The 17,305-nt window shown below is 47.3% G+C and overlaps 1 protein-coding gene across 2 annotated transcripts in view; it reads right to left on the reverse strand.

Moving 5' to 3' along the window:
* BCAR1 (BCAR1 scaffold protein, Cas family member) overlaps positions 1 to 17,305 on the reverse strand; it is a 38,296-nt gene that overhangs the window by 11,022 nt on the left and 9,969 nt on the right. For both annotated transcript variants that reach the window (XM_088135864.1, XM_088135866.1), the window contains exon 2: positions 4,978 to 5,595. In XM_088135864.1, coding sequence (XP_087991990.1) covers positions 4,978 to 5,595 — 618 coding nt within the window. The remainder of the gene's footprint in view (positions 1 to 4,977; positions 5,596 to 17,305) is intronic.

A 17,305-nucleotide genomic window follows, 5' to 3' on the forward strand; every position in this document is an offset into this window, starting at 1 on the left:
TACAAAGGAAGGACTTTTTAACCTTTCTATACTTGTTCAACTGCCATCTCATTCCAGAAACGCACTTTTCTGGAGCAATATTTTGGGATCCACTCAGCTTCATCCTGGAAGTAGCATTTGAGCAATGTTCTAACTGAACTAGAACTGCCAGTGGCCACATCTCAGCTTCTACTGGAGTTGAGAAGGGTCTATGGTTCAATCCTCCCCAGTCTTGCATCCTCTCAAATTATTTGAAGATTATGGGAGGTGAGGTCCAACCCACCTGGAATTTCTCCAGTTGAGGAAGACTGAACTCCAAGGATCCAGGCCTTGCAAAACTGCAATTATTACAAGAGCCAGGATCTTTTTCTGGGCAGTTTCCATCTGCCCATTTCTTCTTCACTGTCCTCAGCTTCATTTTTTTCAAAGCTTAATTCTTTCACTCCCTCTTCCCTCAGAATCTCATCCTTCCATCAAAGGCCTCATGAAGGCTAGTCTTCCTTGGTTTTACCAGGGATTCAAACCCACTCTTCTTGAGCCCAACTGAGTCAGCAGATGATCCATCAACTTGCAATCCAATGCTACAGAATGGCCTCTCCAAGCTGTGGGAACTGGAACTGGGAATCTATACAAAAATCCCTCTTTAAACATGGTCTGCAGTCCCTGCACAAGATGCAGCCAACGCTTTCTCCAGAAGAGGGCACTGACCACCCACCAGCCACTCCTGGAGAGGAGCAAACTCTGGCACCTTGCAGCAAGAGCTGCCCTCCCCAGGGAAGCCAAGAATGACATCATCTTCTATTTTCAGAGAGGAGCAACTGAGGGGCTTAGAGCTGATGCACAATGAGTGTTGTTTCCCTCCTGGGCGAAAGGAGGGACTCTGGAGCCAGGAGCAGCCTTCCCAGCTGTTGTTTGTTTGCAGAAAAACAACACACACACAAAAGCCACTGCAACCCAGACAGCGCACAGAGGCTGTGCAAGCTATGCTGGAGAATTGTGGGCCGTCCAGCTGCAGTCACACACTATCTATGCAACTCAAAACAACGCTGAGGGATTCTGCTGCAAATTCAGCTTCAACAACAGCCAGAGTCTGGTAACCGAAAAGGCCCTTGGACACTTAGTATCAGATGCTGGCTAATAGTAAGATCACTTGGATCTTGATACCACCACTGGCATACTTTCAGTTACGCTGTACAGAACCCTCCTGGGCTGATTTATTTATAACTGGCCCCATGGAAGGATGTCATCTACGGGTTCGATGCTTGCCACTCTGCTACTGGCAATGAGTGAGGGAAGGGCAAGAGCTTTATTTGGTGGCAACAGGGCTGTGAAGTGCTTTTCCATCTGCAAAAGGTGCTTTGCAGTGAATGCAGGAGGACCAACCCAGCACTGTTTGTAGCACTGTAAATCAGCTGCATCTTTTTGTGAGATCCTGTATTTGGAAGCAATGTTTGGGTGCTGCATGCCCTGCTGGCAGGAGGGTAAAAAAAAATCAAAATGGTGGTCATAAGGGCACCATCTTTTCTTTTTTTGACCCCCATTCCAGGCGCCCTACTAGGTAGGTCATGTTTTCTCAGAAGATGGGGGAAGCGCAAGTGGCCTTGAAAGACACAGATCCACAGCCAGACCTTAACCATCCCTTTTGGACCTGGAAGACCTTAACAACCATCATCCAGTCACTACGTAGCTGCTTTGGGGGCAAAATCTTGGCAAGGGTGTTGGCAGCTACCTTAAGGAAATGGCTTCTCTGTGCCCATTTCAATCCTGTTTTCAGCCTGGGCTGAACAATGAAATAGCTTTTATCTCCCTGGGAAAGTAAAGTAAAAAAAGTAAAGAAGTAATCTTTACTTCTGTGGGCAGATGGAGAATGTATCTTTAATACAGATGTTGATACACTTTAACTTTGCAGTAATTTTCAAGTAACATCAGCTGGTGTCAGAGATTGGGCAACTCAAGGACATGGCTGCTACCCACTGGTTTGATTTTAGAAGGTAGTGAGAGCTGTGACTCCATCACACACTGGAGTGATGAGATCTTGTAAGGGTCCTCCACTCTTCTTGCTTGCTAGCATCTCTAGGAAACAGTTGGGAACAGCCTCAAGGGAATTAAGAGTGAGGTCAACAAGAAATGCCGAGGGACAAAGTTCTATTTTTCCTGGTCGCCCGAGCCAGGAGAAGCTCTGCTGGCCCTGCACTGATGCCGGACTTCCTGGTGGGATGGTGGAGGGCCGATGATTTAAGACAGAGACCTGGCAAGACAGAAGGATGTTTCCCTGTACAGTATTTGGGAAATGGATATAGAATGGATTCTAAATGGGGCCCCTTTGGAGAACAAAGGTGAGTCCCTAGCAGTTATGTTTTTATCCAGATTTGCAACTGAAGACCTGGTGATCTCAGATACTACTCTCTCTGCAGGCTGGGGATGATGGAAACTGCAGTACAACTCTTGCAGAGGATGCCAGACCACAGAAGGTTGCATAGAACCAGAACATTCTAGCCTTAGAAGGACCACCAGGATCATCTCATCTAATCCTCTGCAAAGTGCAGAAAAAAACAAGAACATTGAAATCACAGTGGTTGTCCACCCTGTTCTTAAAAATCTCCAGAGAAAGGTACCACCTAAATTTCAGATTAACTGAAAAATATGTTTAACTGCAGCAGAAAGCTTTCTGTATTATTCGGTTCTGCTTACAGATTATAAGCACCAACACCCTTTTGATTGCGGGTGATGTGCCAGAAGAGCAAGTTCTCAACCTGTAGCGGCATCTGCTCCCCTCTCCTTTTCTTCCAGGGGACTCCCCCTCTCCACCCAAATAACCAGAACTGCATAGAGGAATCCCCTGGTTACCTGGAAGATACCAGGCTCTCCTGGGGCAGAAGGCAGCCTGCTGCGGGACACAGCAGCATTGTTTGCAGTCACTGCTTGTACTCCCTATAGTTTGCCCCAGGGCCACCCACTGGTGCCTCTTTGGCCTCCTGCTCTCAAAGCCACAAGGTCAATCTCGGGAAAGGGAGAGGTGAGGGTGGGAGGCTGGCAGGCCAACGTTGTGACACCCCCTCCCAAATCTTCCTTCTAAACAGTCTCTCCACCTCAATCTCCTTCAAGGTCAGCAGGCATGGGAAGAAGGGGGTGTGGAAGGAAGCAGGCATTCAGGCTGGTCCACACACGCACACATGCTCACACTCAAAGGGCTCTGCCTGGTCCTTACATCAATCTAGACAAAGTTACACAAAACCTCCTGTGGTTGCATTGGCACAGAAAAGACCCACCACACTGTGGGAATGCAACTACTAGATTTTTTCCTGATTAAACTGCTTAGACACATCCTGCAAACTTGGCCATGTCCTGGCACACAGACCATCATGCCAATGCCCCAGCTTTGCCTGTTCCTGATACACACAAACACCAGCTTGGAGGATGGTCCCTCAGCATATTAGTGGCCCAGGGCTGGACCAAAATGACTGGAGAGACTGTGCAGGGCGTCCTCTCCCCACCCCTTTTCAGGAAGGTCCCCTCCAACCCCAGCCCAGCCCAGCCCAGGAAGGGAGACCAGGGTGCCTCTGTGATGGAGGCCCAGCGGAAGGTCATTTCCTTTCCCAGGATAAGACCGGAAATGGCTCTTCGGAGCCTCCTGCAACGCCCCACCGAGGCGCAAGTCCTGCCGATGCAAATTTGAAGTGCAACCCTTGGCCCCGTTCCACGCTGCTCTGCTGGAGGGGGGAGCAAGAAAGAGGAACACGCGGGGCACAGGAGCTTGGCACAAAACAGCAGGGCACAAGGAGCACAGATTTGGAACAGCCTCTTCCCCCCTCCCTCGCAATCCCAACTGCCGAAGGACACAAGCCACCCGTTCTTTCAGCTGTTTGAAGCAGAAAGGGAGGGTCTGCTGACAGCCCATCCGCCAGCACGCTGCCCTGCAGTCCCAGGCCACACCTGCTTCCCCGCTCCCCAGCCCTCCAAGTGGAATGGGAATACCAGCGTGGTCTGGCACAGTGGAAAGAGGAAGAGCCAGAGGCTGGATCTGGCCACAGGCCCATTTGCAATGTTTCTGCCCTGCCCAGCAGCCAACCAGCTTTGGAAGCTCATAGCCCCGGAGTGAAGGGCATCCAGCTGCCCCCCAGCCCCTGCAGCAGCTGGCGTTCATGGGGCCCTGCCTGCAACGTCCGAGAGAGGAAGCAGCCATCAAATCTTGTACCCACTAAGAGCCTAGGGAGTCTCTGAGGGTTTGCTCACCTCCCTTTTAAAACAGCCTCAACTGGTGGCCGTAAACTCTGCTGGGATTCTCCATCCCCTGGACCTCCCGCCCTCACCCTTGGCCTGCTGACTGGTCACTGCAGACACATTGTCCTGCTGCAGCTGCCATCTCTGGGCCCTCCGGTCAGCGAGACAGGCTGAAGCCCGATCAAGTGATCTGGCTAGAAAGCAGCATTTGCCAATAGAGGAAGGTACAAGCCCTTCTCCAGGCTAACTTTCCAACTTGTACAGGGAGGAGACACTCAATACTTGGAGGGCTCCAATGGTCCCCCTGCCCTCTAAGTATTGCCCCCCTGTAAGTACCTGGCCATGGGGCTCTATCTGCAAGGCACCAGCTGTTAACACGCCCAGCTGCAGCTGCCATCTCGACTTTTCTCACATGCACACGTACCCACCGGACTATGCAGATTTAGCAGGTGGGGATCTCCTGAGGTGCAGAAGAATTTAGCTCTGGCCCTGAACAGAGGCGGGGGGTGGAACAATTGCCCAGCCCCGAGCAAGCAGAAACCGAGAGAGAGAGGGAGGGAGGGAGGGGGAGGGAGGGAGAGAGAGAGAGAGAGAGAGAGAGAGAGAGAGAGAGAGAGATGCCCTCTAGACATGATTGACCACAATACCCATGATCCCCAGTGGAGAGTCTCAGCTTATGTAAAGCAGCCTTGGATCATCCCTGGCTGAGTTTTTCTGCACTGGCTGCTCTGGAAACAGTAAGAAGGGGAGCCCAGATGCCCCATCTCAGCGACCTACCTTGCCTTGGGCCTTTGGGGGATCCCAACCGCGTCCATCCAGAGAAGGAGGGACCTGGTAAATGTCCTGTCCCAGGCTGGCAGGGGCTGGAGGGACCTGGTAAATGTCCTGGGATGGGCAGGCTGGCCCGGCTGGCACCTGGTAAACATCCTGGGCTTGAGAAGGGCTTTGTTTGGGGTACGCAGAAATCTGCTTGCTGGCAGGAGACTGGAAGGACCCCGGGGCCCCCGGGGTCTTGTTGGGTGCTGGCACCAAGTAGACATTGTCCTCTTGGGGGAGGTAAGAGGGATGCATTGGGGTGTACTGAGAGGCAGGAGAGAGTGGGGTGTAGCCCCCTTGCTGGGGGAATGCCAGCGGGGTCTGTCCTGCAGGCTGCGGCAGTGAAGGCTGTGGGGGCCCTTGGACAGGCCCAGGGAGCTGCTTCTTGTCATACATCCCCACCAGGATCTTGAGGCGGTTGCCTGGAACGATGCCTTGCCGGCCATGTAAGGAGCAGAGCCACCAGCCATCCAAGCCTTGCGTGTTGCGTTCCAGCACTGTCATGATGTCCCCCTTGCGAAAGGAGAGCTCATCCGGGGACTCGGCCACATTGTCATAGAGGGCCTTAGCCAACACGTTCTGCAAGAGAGGTGGAGGAAACGGGGGTTTGATCCAGGGTTCATTTTATGCCATGATTAATTAACAAGCCCAGTTAGTTGGGTGTGCCCAACACACAACACCATACACCACCATTTGCAAACCACAAGGACCGGCTCAGCCCATCACGCTAATCCACAAACCAACCAACCCCATGAATGAGTGACATACAGCATTCTCTAACCATAGTTTCTTGAGCAAGCCACTGCAGCCTAGTTCAACACCATGCTAAACCACAAAGCTAGACTAACTACAACCAGTTGTGCTTTGCACACTGAAGTAAGTCCAAACCAACCAAGCACACCCCGTAGAGCTTGAAACGTTTGTGAGCTCAACCTCATAGAGCTAGAATGCATACAATGGCCCAAGAAAAACGGCCCCAAAGCTGCGTGGAGTTTATCAGCAGGGGTCTGGCAAAACCTAGCGTCTATGCCTCTAAGCACCCCTTCCAGATCTACAGATCTTACACTTTGTGCCACGCCAACAGCCCTCAAGAAAGCATATGAGATGGACTAGGACATCAAGGAAGTAGCAAGAAGGTTGCTAGCATTTTTCCCATTGCCCCTTTTTCCTTTTCCAAATATTATGAAATGTATGCAATCTTGCAGACAGTTCACTGCATGGGAATAACCAGGACTATATTTTTCATTGCTTTCAGTTTCAATTATAAATCCAAGCTCTACCCAAACAAAGTTCAGGGTCACTTCTTCCTTCCTCCCAATTCCTCTTTCTCATCCACTTCTCTGGGCAGGCAAAATCTCCCTGAAGCAGCAAACTATGTTTGTGCCCTTCCCCCCCCAAAACCCTTGGACGTCCCTCAAAAGCACCAAGTCAAGCTTTGTTTTTTGTCCTAGAAAAAAACATACCCCTTCCTCTCCTTTGGAGTTAACTCAGTCAGTTACAGACCCAGCAACCCCAGATGCCTAAAATACTAAGCTTGCCCAAGAGACTTAGCTCTGATCTTTGTCATGTGAATTCAGCCTCTTTATGGTAGAATGCATTGTGCCAACCCAGAAAATAGGTCAGTTTAGTAAGCCCTTGTTAAAATAACTAACCACAGTTCATTTTCCTTGTGAATAATTTCACATCCTCCATTCACAAGGCTGGCTGATTGTGCAAACGCAGCCTTCAGGTTCTAAAATAAAGCACAAAGTACATGCATAATATGCTATAGATTAACTATCCACAGACAAAGGTTCCACCGCTGGGGGCAAGGGGGCAGCTGATCTTGTCCCCATTTCTTTATCAGAGGGGCTGGATCTCCCCCTCTCATCCTCTTCCCAGGCAGGAAGTGCCAGAGCTATGACTCAATCACAGATTTCCCTTTGTGCCTCCCCAGCAGCAGAAGAGGCTACATGGAAAGCTTACTTGTCAGTGCAAACATCTCTAAAGGAGCCACAAGGGAATGGAGAGGGAGACCTGATGCCTCTGGATCAGACCTTCCACCTTTTATGAAGGTGGAGCTTTGTGGTACATCAGCTGCTAGCAGTCACCAGGCAAATCCTGAATACACTCAACTGCTTGGCAAGTGTTCCATTTCCTTGTTTTGCTGCCAGATCACAAAACAGATTTGCAAATTCTAACAATTATCATTTATGGTAAAAGCAGAGTTTTACTAGGGACAAGAGAAACACCTTTGCGCTGGGTTGCTCAATGGAGAAATCTATACTTAATTCTTTAGCCAGGGGCCTGCCACCAAATTTCAGAGAACAGCTCTGTCCACAGCACTTCCCCTGCTCTAGATTATAGATCTGCCGGTTTGGCATCATTCTGTTTGTGCTACATTTTCCTCTCAGGAGACCAGAGACCATTTTCCCCAACAAGAATACTTTGTTTACAACATCTGGCCAGAAGAAAATGTTCTGGAGAAAACTCCAAAGGCAGATCTTCCAAGGCAGTATATGGACTGGACCTGCAAAACCAACTTTAGCATCCTAATCCAGCCAAGGAGACTGTGGGGATTCCTGCGTCCGGTGCCAACAGGCAGCAGGTCAGCCTCCTCCATAGGACCAAATGCCAGTTGGGAGTTGTAGCCTGAACACACATGGAGGGCACCAGGCCAGTGAAGGTAACCCAGATGCTCAGACTGGCCTGGTGCCCTCCAAGAAGCACCAGGAAAAACAGATATTCTCTTCCCCCCCTCCCTCCCCCACCAAGATATTTTCCTTTCCGCCTCTGAGATACCCCACGTATTGCTCTTTGCACATTAAGCTGCACGGACTCCAGTCTTGAGGTCAGAGGCACACAGGAGGATGCACAGCCGAGAATGGAAAGACAATCCCAGAGTTTCTAGAAATCTGATGCTGGCTTTCAAGAATGCAAAGTATTTCCCAGGCCGGCCCTGACTCTAGCAGAAGAGTCCTGCAGTAGGAGATGGAGGCTAGAAGCTACAATGTTATATGCAAAGGAATCCACCTCATGATTTCCCCATGGGAAAGGAAGATGGAAACAGAAAGGCCTCCAATGTTAGCAGAAATGGAGAAGGAGGAAGAGGAAAATCTCGATAGCTGAAATATTCAGATCTGGGGGCCTGATTGTGTGCATAAATATCTGGCTCAGCGTGCATAAAAGACTGGCCCTTTTGCAAACATATATCTTTAATTGTACGCCATTCCTCCCAACCAGAATTCAAACTAGCAGTACAAGCTTGACCATTCTGTAGATGCTGTGCAAAAAAAGGGAGCCACTCTGGAGGGGGAGTGACTGTTTTTGTTGTACCCTGTTGAAGGGTGGGAAAGGGACAGCCATCACACCCCCAACCCCCAAAACATGTCCATGCATATTAATCACTCGCTATCACAATTAGAGTTAATGGTGAAAACACAATCTTCTCCAGCAGACATCCTCCAGAATCCCTGGTCCATGATTTCCAGAAATTTGAGCAAGCAGAATCTTTGGCTATACACCATCAACCCCCAAAATCAACTTCCATCTGGAGTAAGAACATGTGAGTCATTGGTGTGTTCACGTAACATAGTTAACTTGGTCATTGAACTGACCCATTTTCTGGCTTGCACAATATACTGAACCATCAGCTAAATGAACAGGTTGGATTCAAACAACAAGCTAAGCTACAGACAAGCCCTAACTAAGTTAAAAACTAACCTAGCTTAACTTGTGTGAATGCAGCCTCCAACATTGTAGTTCCCGAGAAATTGGGAAACTGTCTAAGTCCCACTCTTTCTCCACCCTCCCCATCATAATCTTCACTGGGAAACACTGGAATAATTTAGTTCATGAAGTTATTGAAAAAGGGTAACTGGGAGAATGCATCTGAGCGCTTGATAATAAAAGTACAATTTTTAATTACCACTGACATGGATAAGATATCATCAAAGTCAGAGCCAACTTGTTAAAAATACAAGTGATTACATTTTCAGGGGGTAGTAATTCTGGAATAGATATTTATTATATTTTCTAGAAATATGATAAAAATAATACGCTTAGAAATTAAGACTGGAACATATCAATAGATTACGTTACTCCATGCAATTTGTTCTTTTGTTATTTAAGTCTATGATAGACTTCCCCAATTCCAGATGTGTTGAGACTACAACTCCCAGATTTCTCAGCATGGCTGGGAATTATAACATTAATGCCTCAGGAGCACCCTTGACTGGGGAAGGCTAATTTCATGGAGTCCATAGGAGGGGTCAAAAAAGTCAAGATGGTAACCATGACTGCACTAATGAGGCCCTGCCCCTTTTCACTTGTGGTGTGCATAAAAGGGGCAGGGCTTGAGTCACATGGTTGCAGGCACCATTTGGACTTTTTTGACACCCCCCCCCCATGGACACCCTGGTTGTTTACTTAAAAAGTCAGCTGAGGATTTAGAAATTAAGGATATGGTCACTGAGAAAACTACATAAACACGGACAAGTATCAGCAAGAGTCAAACTCAACTTCACCTCCATTTGTTAATCACCAAAGAATGCCCAGAAGAAAACAAACCCTGACTTGTCCGCAGAACCATCGGTTATTTAGACAATGGTAGCATGCAAGTTAACAAATGATCATAGAAGACAGACTGGTAAGTTTTTATCTTTTGTGATACACTGAAGTAACAAGGTCCATGCTATACTATCATATTTGTTACTCATTAAAACTACAGAGTTAGGAATCAATTGTTTATTTATTTAGCTTAGATGCCTCTGACCTTTCATTCATTTCAGGGAAGGGCTATTCCCTCTCATTCTAACTACACTGCTGATTTATTAATTTAAATCAATAATACACCATACAGTGAGAGCCGAGTTAGCACGAAACCCCTCTGTCTGGCTAAAAGGCCAGAAACAGACCTGCTCCTCTGGGCATTCATAGCCACTGCATCTCGTTTAGACTACAAGAACAAATCAAGATGTACCTGGTGGAAAGAAATACTTTCAGGGAAAGGAATGCAAGAAAACAAGATTAAGATATGCCAAGCCACCCAGCTTTGCTGCAAGCCCCAGGGAGAACACTTTTTCCCAACTCAAACTTCCAAAGAGTTCCCGTGGCTTTTCACGTTTGCAAAGGAGAATCCCAGGAATGTGCAAAGAGAAAAATGGACCAAATCTTCAGTTCTGAAGCAGGAAAGAGTTTTTGCAGATGACCAAGGCAGCTTGCTTCCTACCACACCTCCACCCCTTCCCCAAAAGTTCTCTTTTGGCAGGAAGATCCCAATTGCCAGACTGCAATCTTGCACATTCAGCCCTTAAGACTGCGCACACCTCCCAGCTGTCTCTGTCCAGGTCTGCAACACCCACCCCACCCACTCTCACTTTCCCATCCAGGCAATCACCCATCCTGACCACTACTGTGCAGCTGAAGCCCTGCCATTTTTAAACATGGCTATACCTGTGCAACCAGAGCGATGCATTTTTTAATGTGCATTGTGTGTGCGATGCATATAAGAGTTGCAGGGCTTCAGCCACATGGCGGTGGCCACCCTCTTGACCCCTCCCATTGTTCCCCCAGCAGGTCAAGCCGATTTGGTGAATGGGCATGTCCCCACCACTAGTTGTCATTTTCTTGGAAGGCCCACAATATACTTTCAAGGTACCACTACCCCCCAAAATTGGGAGCTCCTGCTGTGGTCCACCTGATCCAACCTTGCTGATATTCCGCCTGGTCATCAGAAGCTCCAATATTTTTCCTACATTTATCCTGACTTCACGGGTCTTTCAAACCAGATATGCCAGTGAAGGGAATGGGGGCCTTCCTCCTGCAATACATGTTGCTATAAAATTGCAAATGAATGGGAACTGCCATAAAATGATGCAGTTTATCTTGCCCTGAAGTCCTTCTGGTCCAGGTTCCAATCAGCCACCGTTCTTTCCTCCCCAACATGATAAGAGAGGAGGATACACCTTTTCCCGTCTAAGAGCTGCATTTTGCCTCTGAACAGCATATGGAAGTCGGATTTTAGACAGGGCAGAGGAAAGAGGTGAGTGACGCTGGGGCAAATACTAAATACTAAAACTAGGGCTTGTGTTGAAGAAAGTTAATACCATTATTCCCCATGCATTTGTTAATTTCATCCTTCTCCCTCATTAAAGATTACAATTTGGCCACAACTTTTGGAACTGTGTCTTAGCAAGAGGAGGACTGGGCTTAGAAACCAAACAGAATTGGATCTCCTTAATGCTTGGATGGGAGACCGCCAGAAAATGCAAGGTCAGTTGGGTGGGAAGTAGGCAATGGCAAAGGATTTGGATATTGTTGTCAAGAAATTTGCAGAGAAATCCTAGGTCTGTGAAGTCACCAGCAGCTCCATTCAACAGTGTCTTTAATTTTACCTCTCGGATAGGCGCAAGTGTTTTACTCTTCCTGCCAGGGTTTCTGTACAGGGGAGGGGGGCTCTCGCCCCCAAACCTTCTTTTCCAGGTGCCGCTTAATTTCCCGTGACTGCTGAACATGCACCATCCTCAGTGAGACGCCTTTCATCATTTATCGGCTTCTGCTTCCTTAGTATTAGTATCTCCAATGCAAAGCTTGGAGTTTCCCAGGTCCAGTTTTTGGCTCCATCACGGGCTCTTGGCCATCTCGTTTCCAGCCCGAAGAACGGAAGACCCCGCTTTCTAGTGGTCCACATTCCAGGGGGATCAGCTCTACCAAACCATAACCAGAGATCCGGCCAGACCCATGAGGTAGGCCAGACCAGGAAATCAACTCCACTGGAAGGCTAAAACTACTTTTATTGAACGTGGCTATAATAAAGCAGCTTGCAAGCCTGATGGCGCTGGACATCCTCCTCCTTATAGTTCACTCAATCAAGGAGGCATCTGTCTGAGCCATTTCTGAATGTTACCTGGAGGTTCTGGGCTTAAAAAATGCTTCAGCCCCTTTTGCCAAGGCTACAGCTCCTGCACAGCAAGGCCATCTTCCTTGCGCTCCTTTCCAGTTCTGCCTGGGATCCTCCAAAGCCAAGATGCTAATTAAAAATGCATTTGGCTGCGTCTGTGAAGAGCTTCCCTGGATTTACGGCCAGGGCATCCATTCACAACACTTGCTGCGTCACAGTTTCTCCTCTTTCTCTTCTCCCAGCACAGAACATGGCAGCTTGTTCTGAGCATTTGGCTGATGTGGGGCAGGGGGAGGAAACAGGCTGGGAAGATGCACAATTAGGCTTTCCCTGTAAGTTGCAAGAGAGCGACTATGATATAAAAGGACCTAACAAGCACCCCATTGCAGGGAAGGGGAATAGACATTGAAATTAATAGTTATAATAATAATGCTTCCCATCGGCCTGATTTTCTCCCCAGCCTTCACTCCAAGTGCAGGGACAAAGGAGTTTGCCTCACCAATTCAGTCCCTGAATTGCAGGATGATTAATGTGGCTTAAGAAACAAGCAAATGCACGCACAAAACATTTTCTCAGATAGGAATCTGATTACAACACAACCCTGGGTGCTCACGCAAAGGTTTCCTAAGTCATAGCAGTGGGGGGTGGGGATGCTACGAAAGCAGTGAGTCACTTGCATAAAATCCATTTAAACAGGATCTGAATTTCCTGTTGGATAGTCATGTCCTAAAAATCATCCTCCTTCGCAATGCTTATGACACAGGAACATGTTTGCGTGGGTGTGTGGATGTATGTGTGGGTGTGTAAATTCTCATGAGCAAAGGGGAAAAGCAAGAAAGCCCTCGAGGGTGTACACAGGTGTGGGAAGGTGTCCATCTTAAAGAACAAAAGGAGTGGCTTCTCCAGAAAGGACTTCTGGACTTCTAAGCAACGTTTTCATCCACGGTTTGGATCAACAGGAGGGTGTCTGCAAAGGGCCCCAAAGGACATATCAATTCCCTGTTGAGAATTTTCCTTCTAACTGAACAATTGCAGCTTTGCCCCCCCTCCCCCCCCCCAGCTTGATGCCTTCCGGATGAACTGGAAGTTAATTCCCAGGCAGCAACAGCGATAGACTGGGGAGACAGGACCATTTGTGAAGACAATCGCTCCACACCAAACATTGCAACAGAGCCCCAAATGCCACACCAAATTACCAGCAAGCATGCTACAGACGCAAGGTAGCTGAATCCTATATTCCTAAATATATTCACTTGTAAGTCCCACTGATTTCAAGGGATTTTACTCCAAACTGTTGAGTTCACACCAAATGCTAAGCCAAAACCCCAACCATTGTGAGCACAGTATTTTATGGTTCACTACACCATGCCTGCCCAGAAAAAGGGGTTAATTCAGCACGCTGGTTAAGCATAAGATGCAAACGCAGTTCACACATCCAGTGGATTCTCCCTCTGTTGTTTTGAAGGAATCCGCACAATTAGCAGAACCAGAGCAGGCTCCTCCAAATAGCTCCAGCCCCGCGCTGCAAAAAAGCTGATGGAGATGAGTTGCAAAAGCTCTTTCCAGCTACGGACCAAGGGTGAGAATTAATTTTCTGCTCCAATGGCCCCAGCACACATTCCACCCTGCCATTAACAGTAGGTCAGACTAGCTGCTTTTATCATGCAAAACCTGCCAACTTCAGGTACAATACCAATGTAATAAGGTAATAATATTCCTGCGCCACTGAGACTGAGTTTATTGTCTTGAATGAGGCTTACGCCATCGCAAACAAAGCCAGCAATGGAAAGTCCTTGCTGCACCGAAAACAGGATGTCACCTCAGCAGCAGCCACATATGTTTGCTCCCAATCACCAGACTGCGAGGGAAAACAAGGGTCAGAGTGGCAACACAACCCAAGGGGCTGGAACGTGGCATCCCTAGTGCCAGCATGTTCGCCCATTCGTCTTTGGATGCCCACCCGTCTCCATGTCCCACCTGCTATGATTACTCCCCTTCCTCTTGCAATTAACAATTACTGTTTGGTGGCAACTTTCAGAAGGGGCTCCCCTCAAGATGGGTGGGGGAACCCTGGGCAGAATGAGAGGAGGCTGGTAGTTACTTCTCTGTATGAGTCACTGTTCTAGGCTGGTTTCCTTCCAGACGGGGAGCCTGCCAGCAGTGACTCACAGAGAGACCCTGCAAACAAGCGCTGTAGCTCAGTTGGGGAATCTTGCTTTTTATATCCTCTACGAGATGTTGAGTATTTTGGATGCCAGACTGATGTGCCTTTCCAAAAAAGAAGAAAGCATGACTCAGACGTGAGGGGCGTAGCGCGCTAACATCAAGCAGAAACTGCAGTAGCCTTTTTGGTTCTTCCCTGGAGTTTTACAACCACACATTCTCAGCATGCTAGAACAGAGCTGTGGTTTCTCAGCCCTAGTCAGATCTTCAGATCTGCTCCCAGGCCAACCATCCTCCCACCGGCTCTTGAAGGCTCTGGACAACAAAGTACTTTTTGTGCCGGAGTCCTTCGCAGACAGTACAGAATTGTCCCTGGAAGGCCTGAAGGGTGGAGGAGTGGCCAGGAAGAGAGTACTAGGAACCCACCCACCCTTTTCAATTTGAAGAAACAAAGCATTTGTAGTTAACCCTCTAAAAATACTTAACCTTCCCTTGACTAATATTGGGTCAATAGGTAAACAGGTTGATTTTGAATTGGGCATATGCTGAGCCCAAGAGAGTCTCTCTTTAGGATTCTGCCTTTGAAATGCTGCGGCAGTAGGTTGAGGCAGGCAACACAATTGATTATTAGAGTTTTGCACAACTACCTGCATCGCTTTGGGTGGTGTCTACCAGAAGTGGCTCTATTGAAATAAAGAAGCATGAGAGAAACATGGAAGGGGGGGAACTAGGTAAGGTTTGCACGTGGGTTGTTTTCTCTCAGTATCTGCTGGAGGAGTTAAAAAAGTCAAGATGGCAATCATGACCAGGTGATGGAAGCCACCGCCATACCCACCCCCAGCAACCTGGCTTAATACACTATGTGGACTTAGCTATGGAAGTCTGTAGTAAGGTAAATGAGCCCAACCACTCAGGTTTGCTCTTATGAACAAACCATGGTTTAACAAACCAAACAAACCATGGTTTAACAAATGATAGCTTAGCAAGATACATGAACCCAACCAAAGGGTACCTCTTCACTCTGGATCCATTGCTCAACCACAGAGCACAAGCCTTGCCTATAAACTCCGCTCCAGCTAATGGACTTTAAGGATCAGCGCAGGGAAAGAAATCTTCTGACATTAAAAAAAATACCATTCTGGTGGTCAGTGGTGTATTTGATGGGCCAACAATTGTACCTTTCTTCCTCAACCAGAAATGCAATGCTGCTGTTGAGCTCCTTTGCCCCCAGAGCTCTCTTGCAGTGACCCTGGCACTGCCCATCCCAACAAGTATGTGCACAGGCTTGGTGCCCTCTCTGTTCTTCTTCTTTGGCAGCACATCTTATAGATCAGAAGCCCTTGTTTTGGACGGTGTCTTCTCTTGATGGAAATGTTGGAATGGCCCAGTGAAAATGCAGCCAATAATGGAAAATGTAGCAAAATGCAGAGATTGTGTTCAAGCCCATACATTTTAATCATATTAAAGAGCTAGTGGCTGCATTTATCTAACATGCAATGCCAGGATAGCTTTTTTTTTTTAATTTTTTGGAGTGGGGGTAGCTTAGTACCTTCTTTGGTTAGGGCATGCATGTGCAAAATGAGAAAAAAAAAATCAGTAACCTGTGTGAGTGCACTCCCTGTCTCCAGAGGGGATTGATCTCCAGCATGTCCAGCATTGAAAAGACCTCACTTGGGTTCTGGAGACTTGCCGGTAGGGTATAGCATTACTAAAATCACTGATAAAATGGACCGACGTTAAAAAAAAATACTCACCTAATTCTAGGCTATTTTTCAATGGCTCTTTTGCAAATAGAGAAGTCTGCCGAACACAACAGAAGGTGGAGTCAGTTGCCTGATGCCTGGACATCTGCCACATCAGCTCCAGCACCTTTTGCCTTGTTGCAAAAATCTTGTCACGGAAATTGATACTAGTTATTTCAATATGCAGCCCTAATCTAATGCTTCTTTAGATTTCCTAAATGTAATTTAATCTTATATTGTTACAAAATTATATCTTATATCTTATAAATTAAATTATATTTAATTTGATTTTGTAATGTTTCTAAATCTCTTTTCTAATCTCTTTTTTCCCTCTTATTTTTCTTGTTTCTCTTTCTCTTTCTGGGTTGTCTTTTTAAATATCCACTACAATAAGAGTTAAAAAAAAAAAAAAACACCTTCATACACTAGGGATGCAGAACCCTAAACAGCCATTAGATGGCAGCCAAGAGATTATTCTCTGTGTCTCTTTGCTGTCATCTAGTGCTCATTCAGGTCTTGTAGCCCAGATTTTAGGCCTATCATGGATCCAGAGGGATTATCTGAGCCCAGGGAGCAACTTCTGCCATGCCTGCTCAAACCACTGTCATTGGTTTGTTCTCTTCCAAATACTTATGGCAGTTTGCTAGCTCTTAACTGGCATCAAGCAGGCAAACAAGTGAAGGAACACATCTTTTTGAAACCCCAGTTTGCTTCAACAATGGCAGACGCTGAAGCCCAACCCAACACGTTGGATGTCAAGCAGCTCAGCCCATGGGCCTCTATCTCCAGACTGGTGGAAAACTAGGCATTAAGCCCCCAAACTCTTCCCGCTACCTACACTATTCCCCTTGCTTTCCTCCATAAAACAGCCCGCTCACTCTGCAGAGAATGTTGCAGCTTGGAGCCCACTACGCGCTCTGCTCCCCAAAATGAGCGTTTATTCACATTGGTAAAACATGGATGCGTTGCACAGAAAGCATGGTGCCCCCATGTGACTGCTGACTGCCATTTCTCTTTAAAAAACAGCTGAGCTGCTCTCTGACCAAGGATTCTCCCAGCAAAGAATCTAGCTTTCTGTTGCAGGGTTCATGAACATTACCAATAGCAGATAATCCAGAAATAAAAATAGAATAAGCAACAGCAACCCTTTGATTCTGGCCCTTCAGAAGATGAAGATTGGATATCCCTTTTATGTTTTACCTGAAAGGACAACAAGATTTTTCAGCCCCATCAGGGGTATCTGTCAGGGGAGGGTCAAACAAGTCAAGATGGCAGCCATGACCACTACCTTGACCTTTTTGACCCTCTGCCAAATATTCCTGCTCCCAATAAAGCAAAATGCCACGGCTGATATGCAGACTATAGAACGGAAGGCAGATGAAGAGGGGGGGGGGTTTCTAATATTTTTTAGGATAGCCATCAAGCAAAATTACTTTAAGTAAGCAGCTGCTTGAAATTAAAATCAAATAAATCAGAACCCAATAAGGAAGAGTTTTCAACTAGT

Source organism: Python bivittatus, unplaced genomic scaffold, assembly GCF_059951505.1.
Source record: "Python bivittatus isolate LINGU-HERP-01145 unplaced genomic scaffold, Pbiv_v1 ctg000190_np1212, whole genome shotgun sequence".
In the NCBI taxonomy this organism is placed as follows: domain Eukaryota; kingdom Metazoa; phylum Chordata; class Lepidosauria; order Squamata; family Pythonidae; genus Python; species Python bivittatus.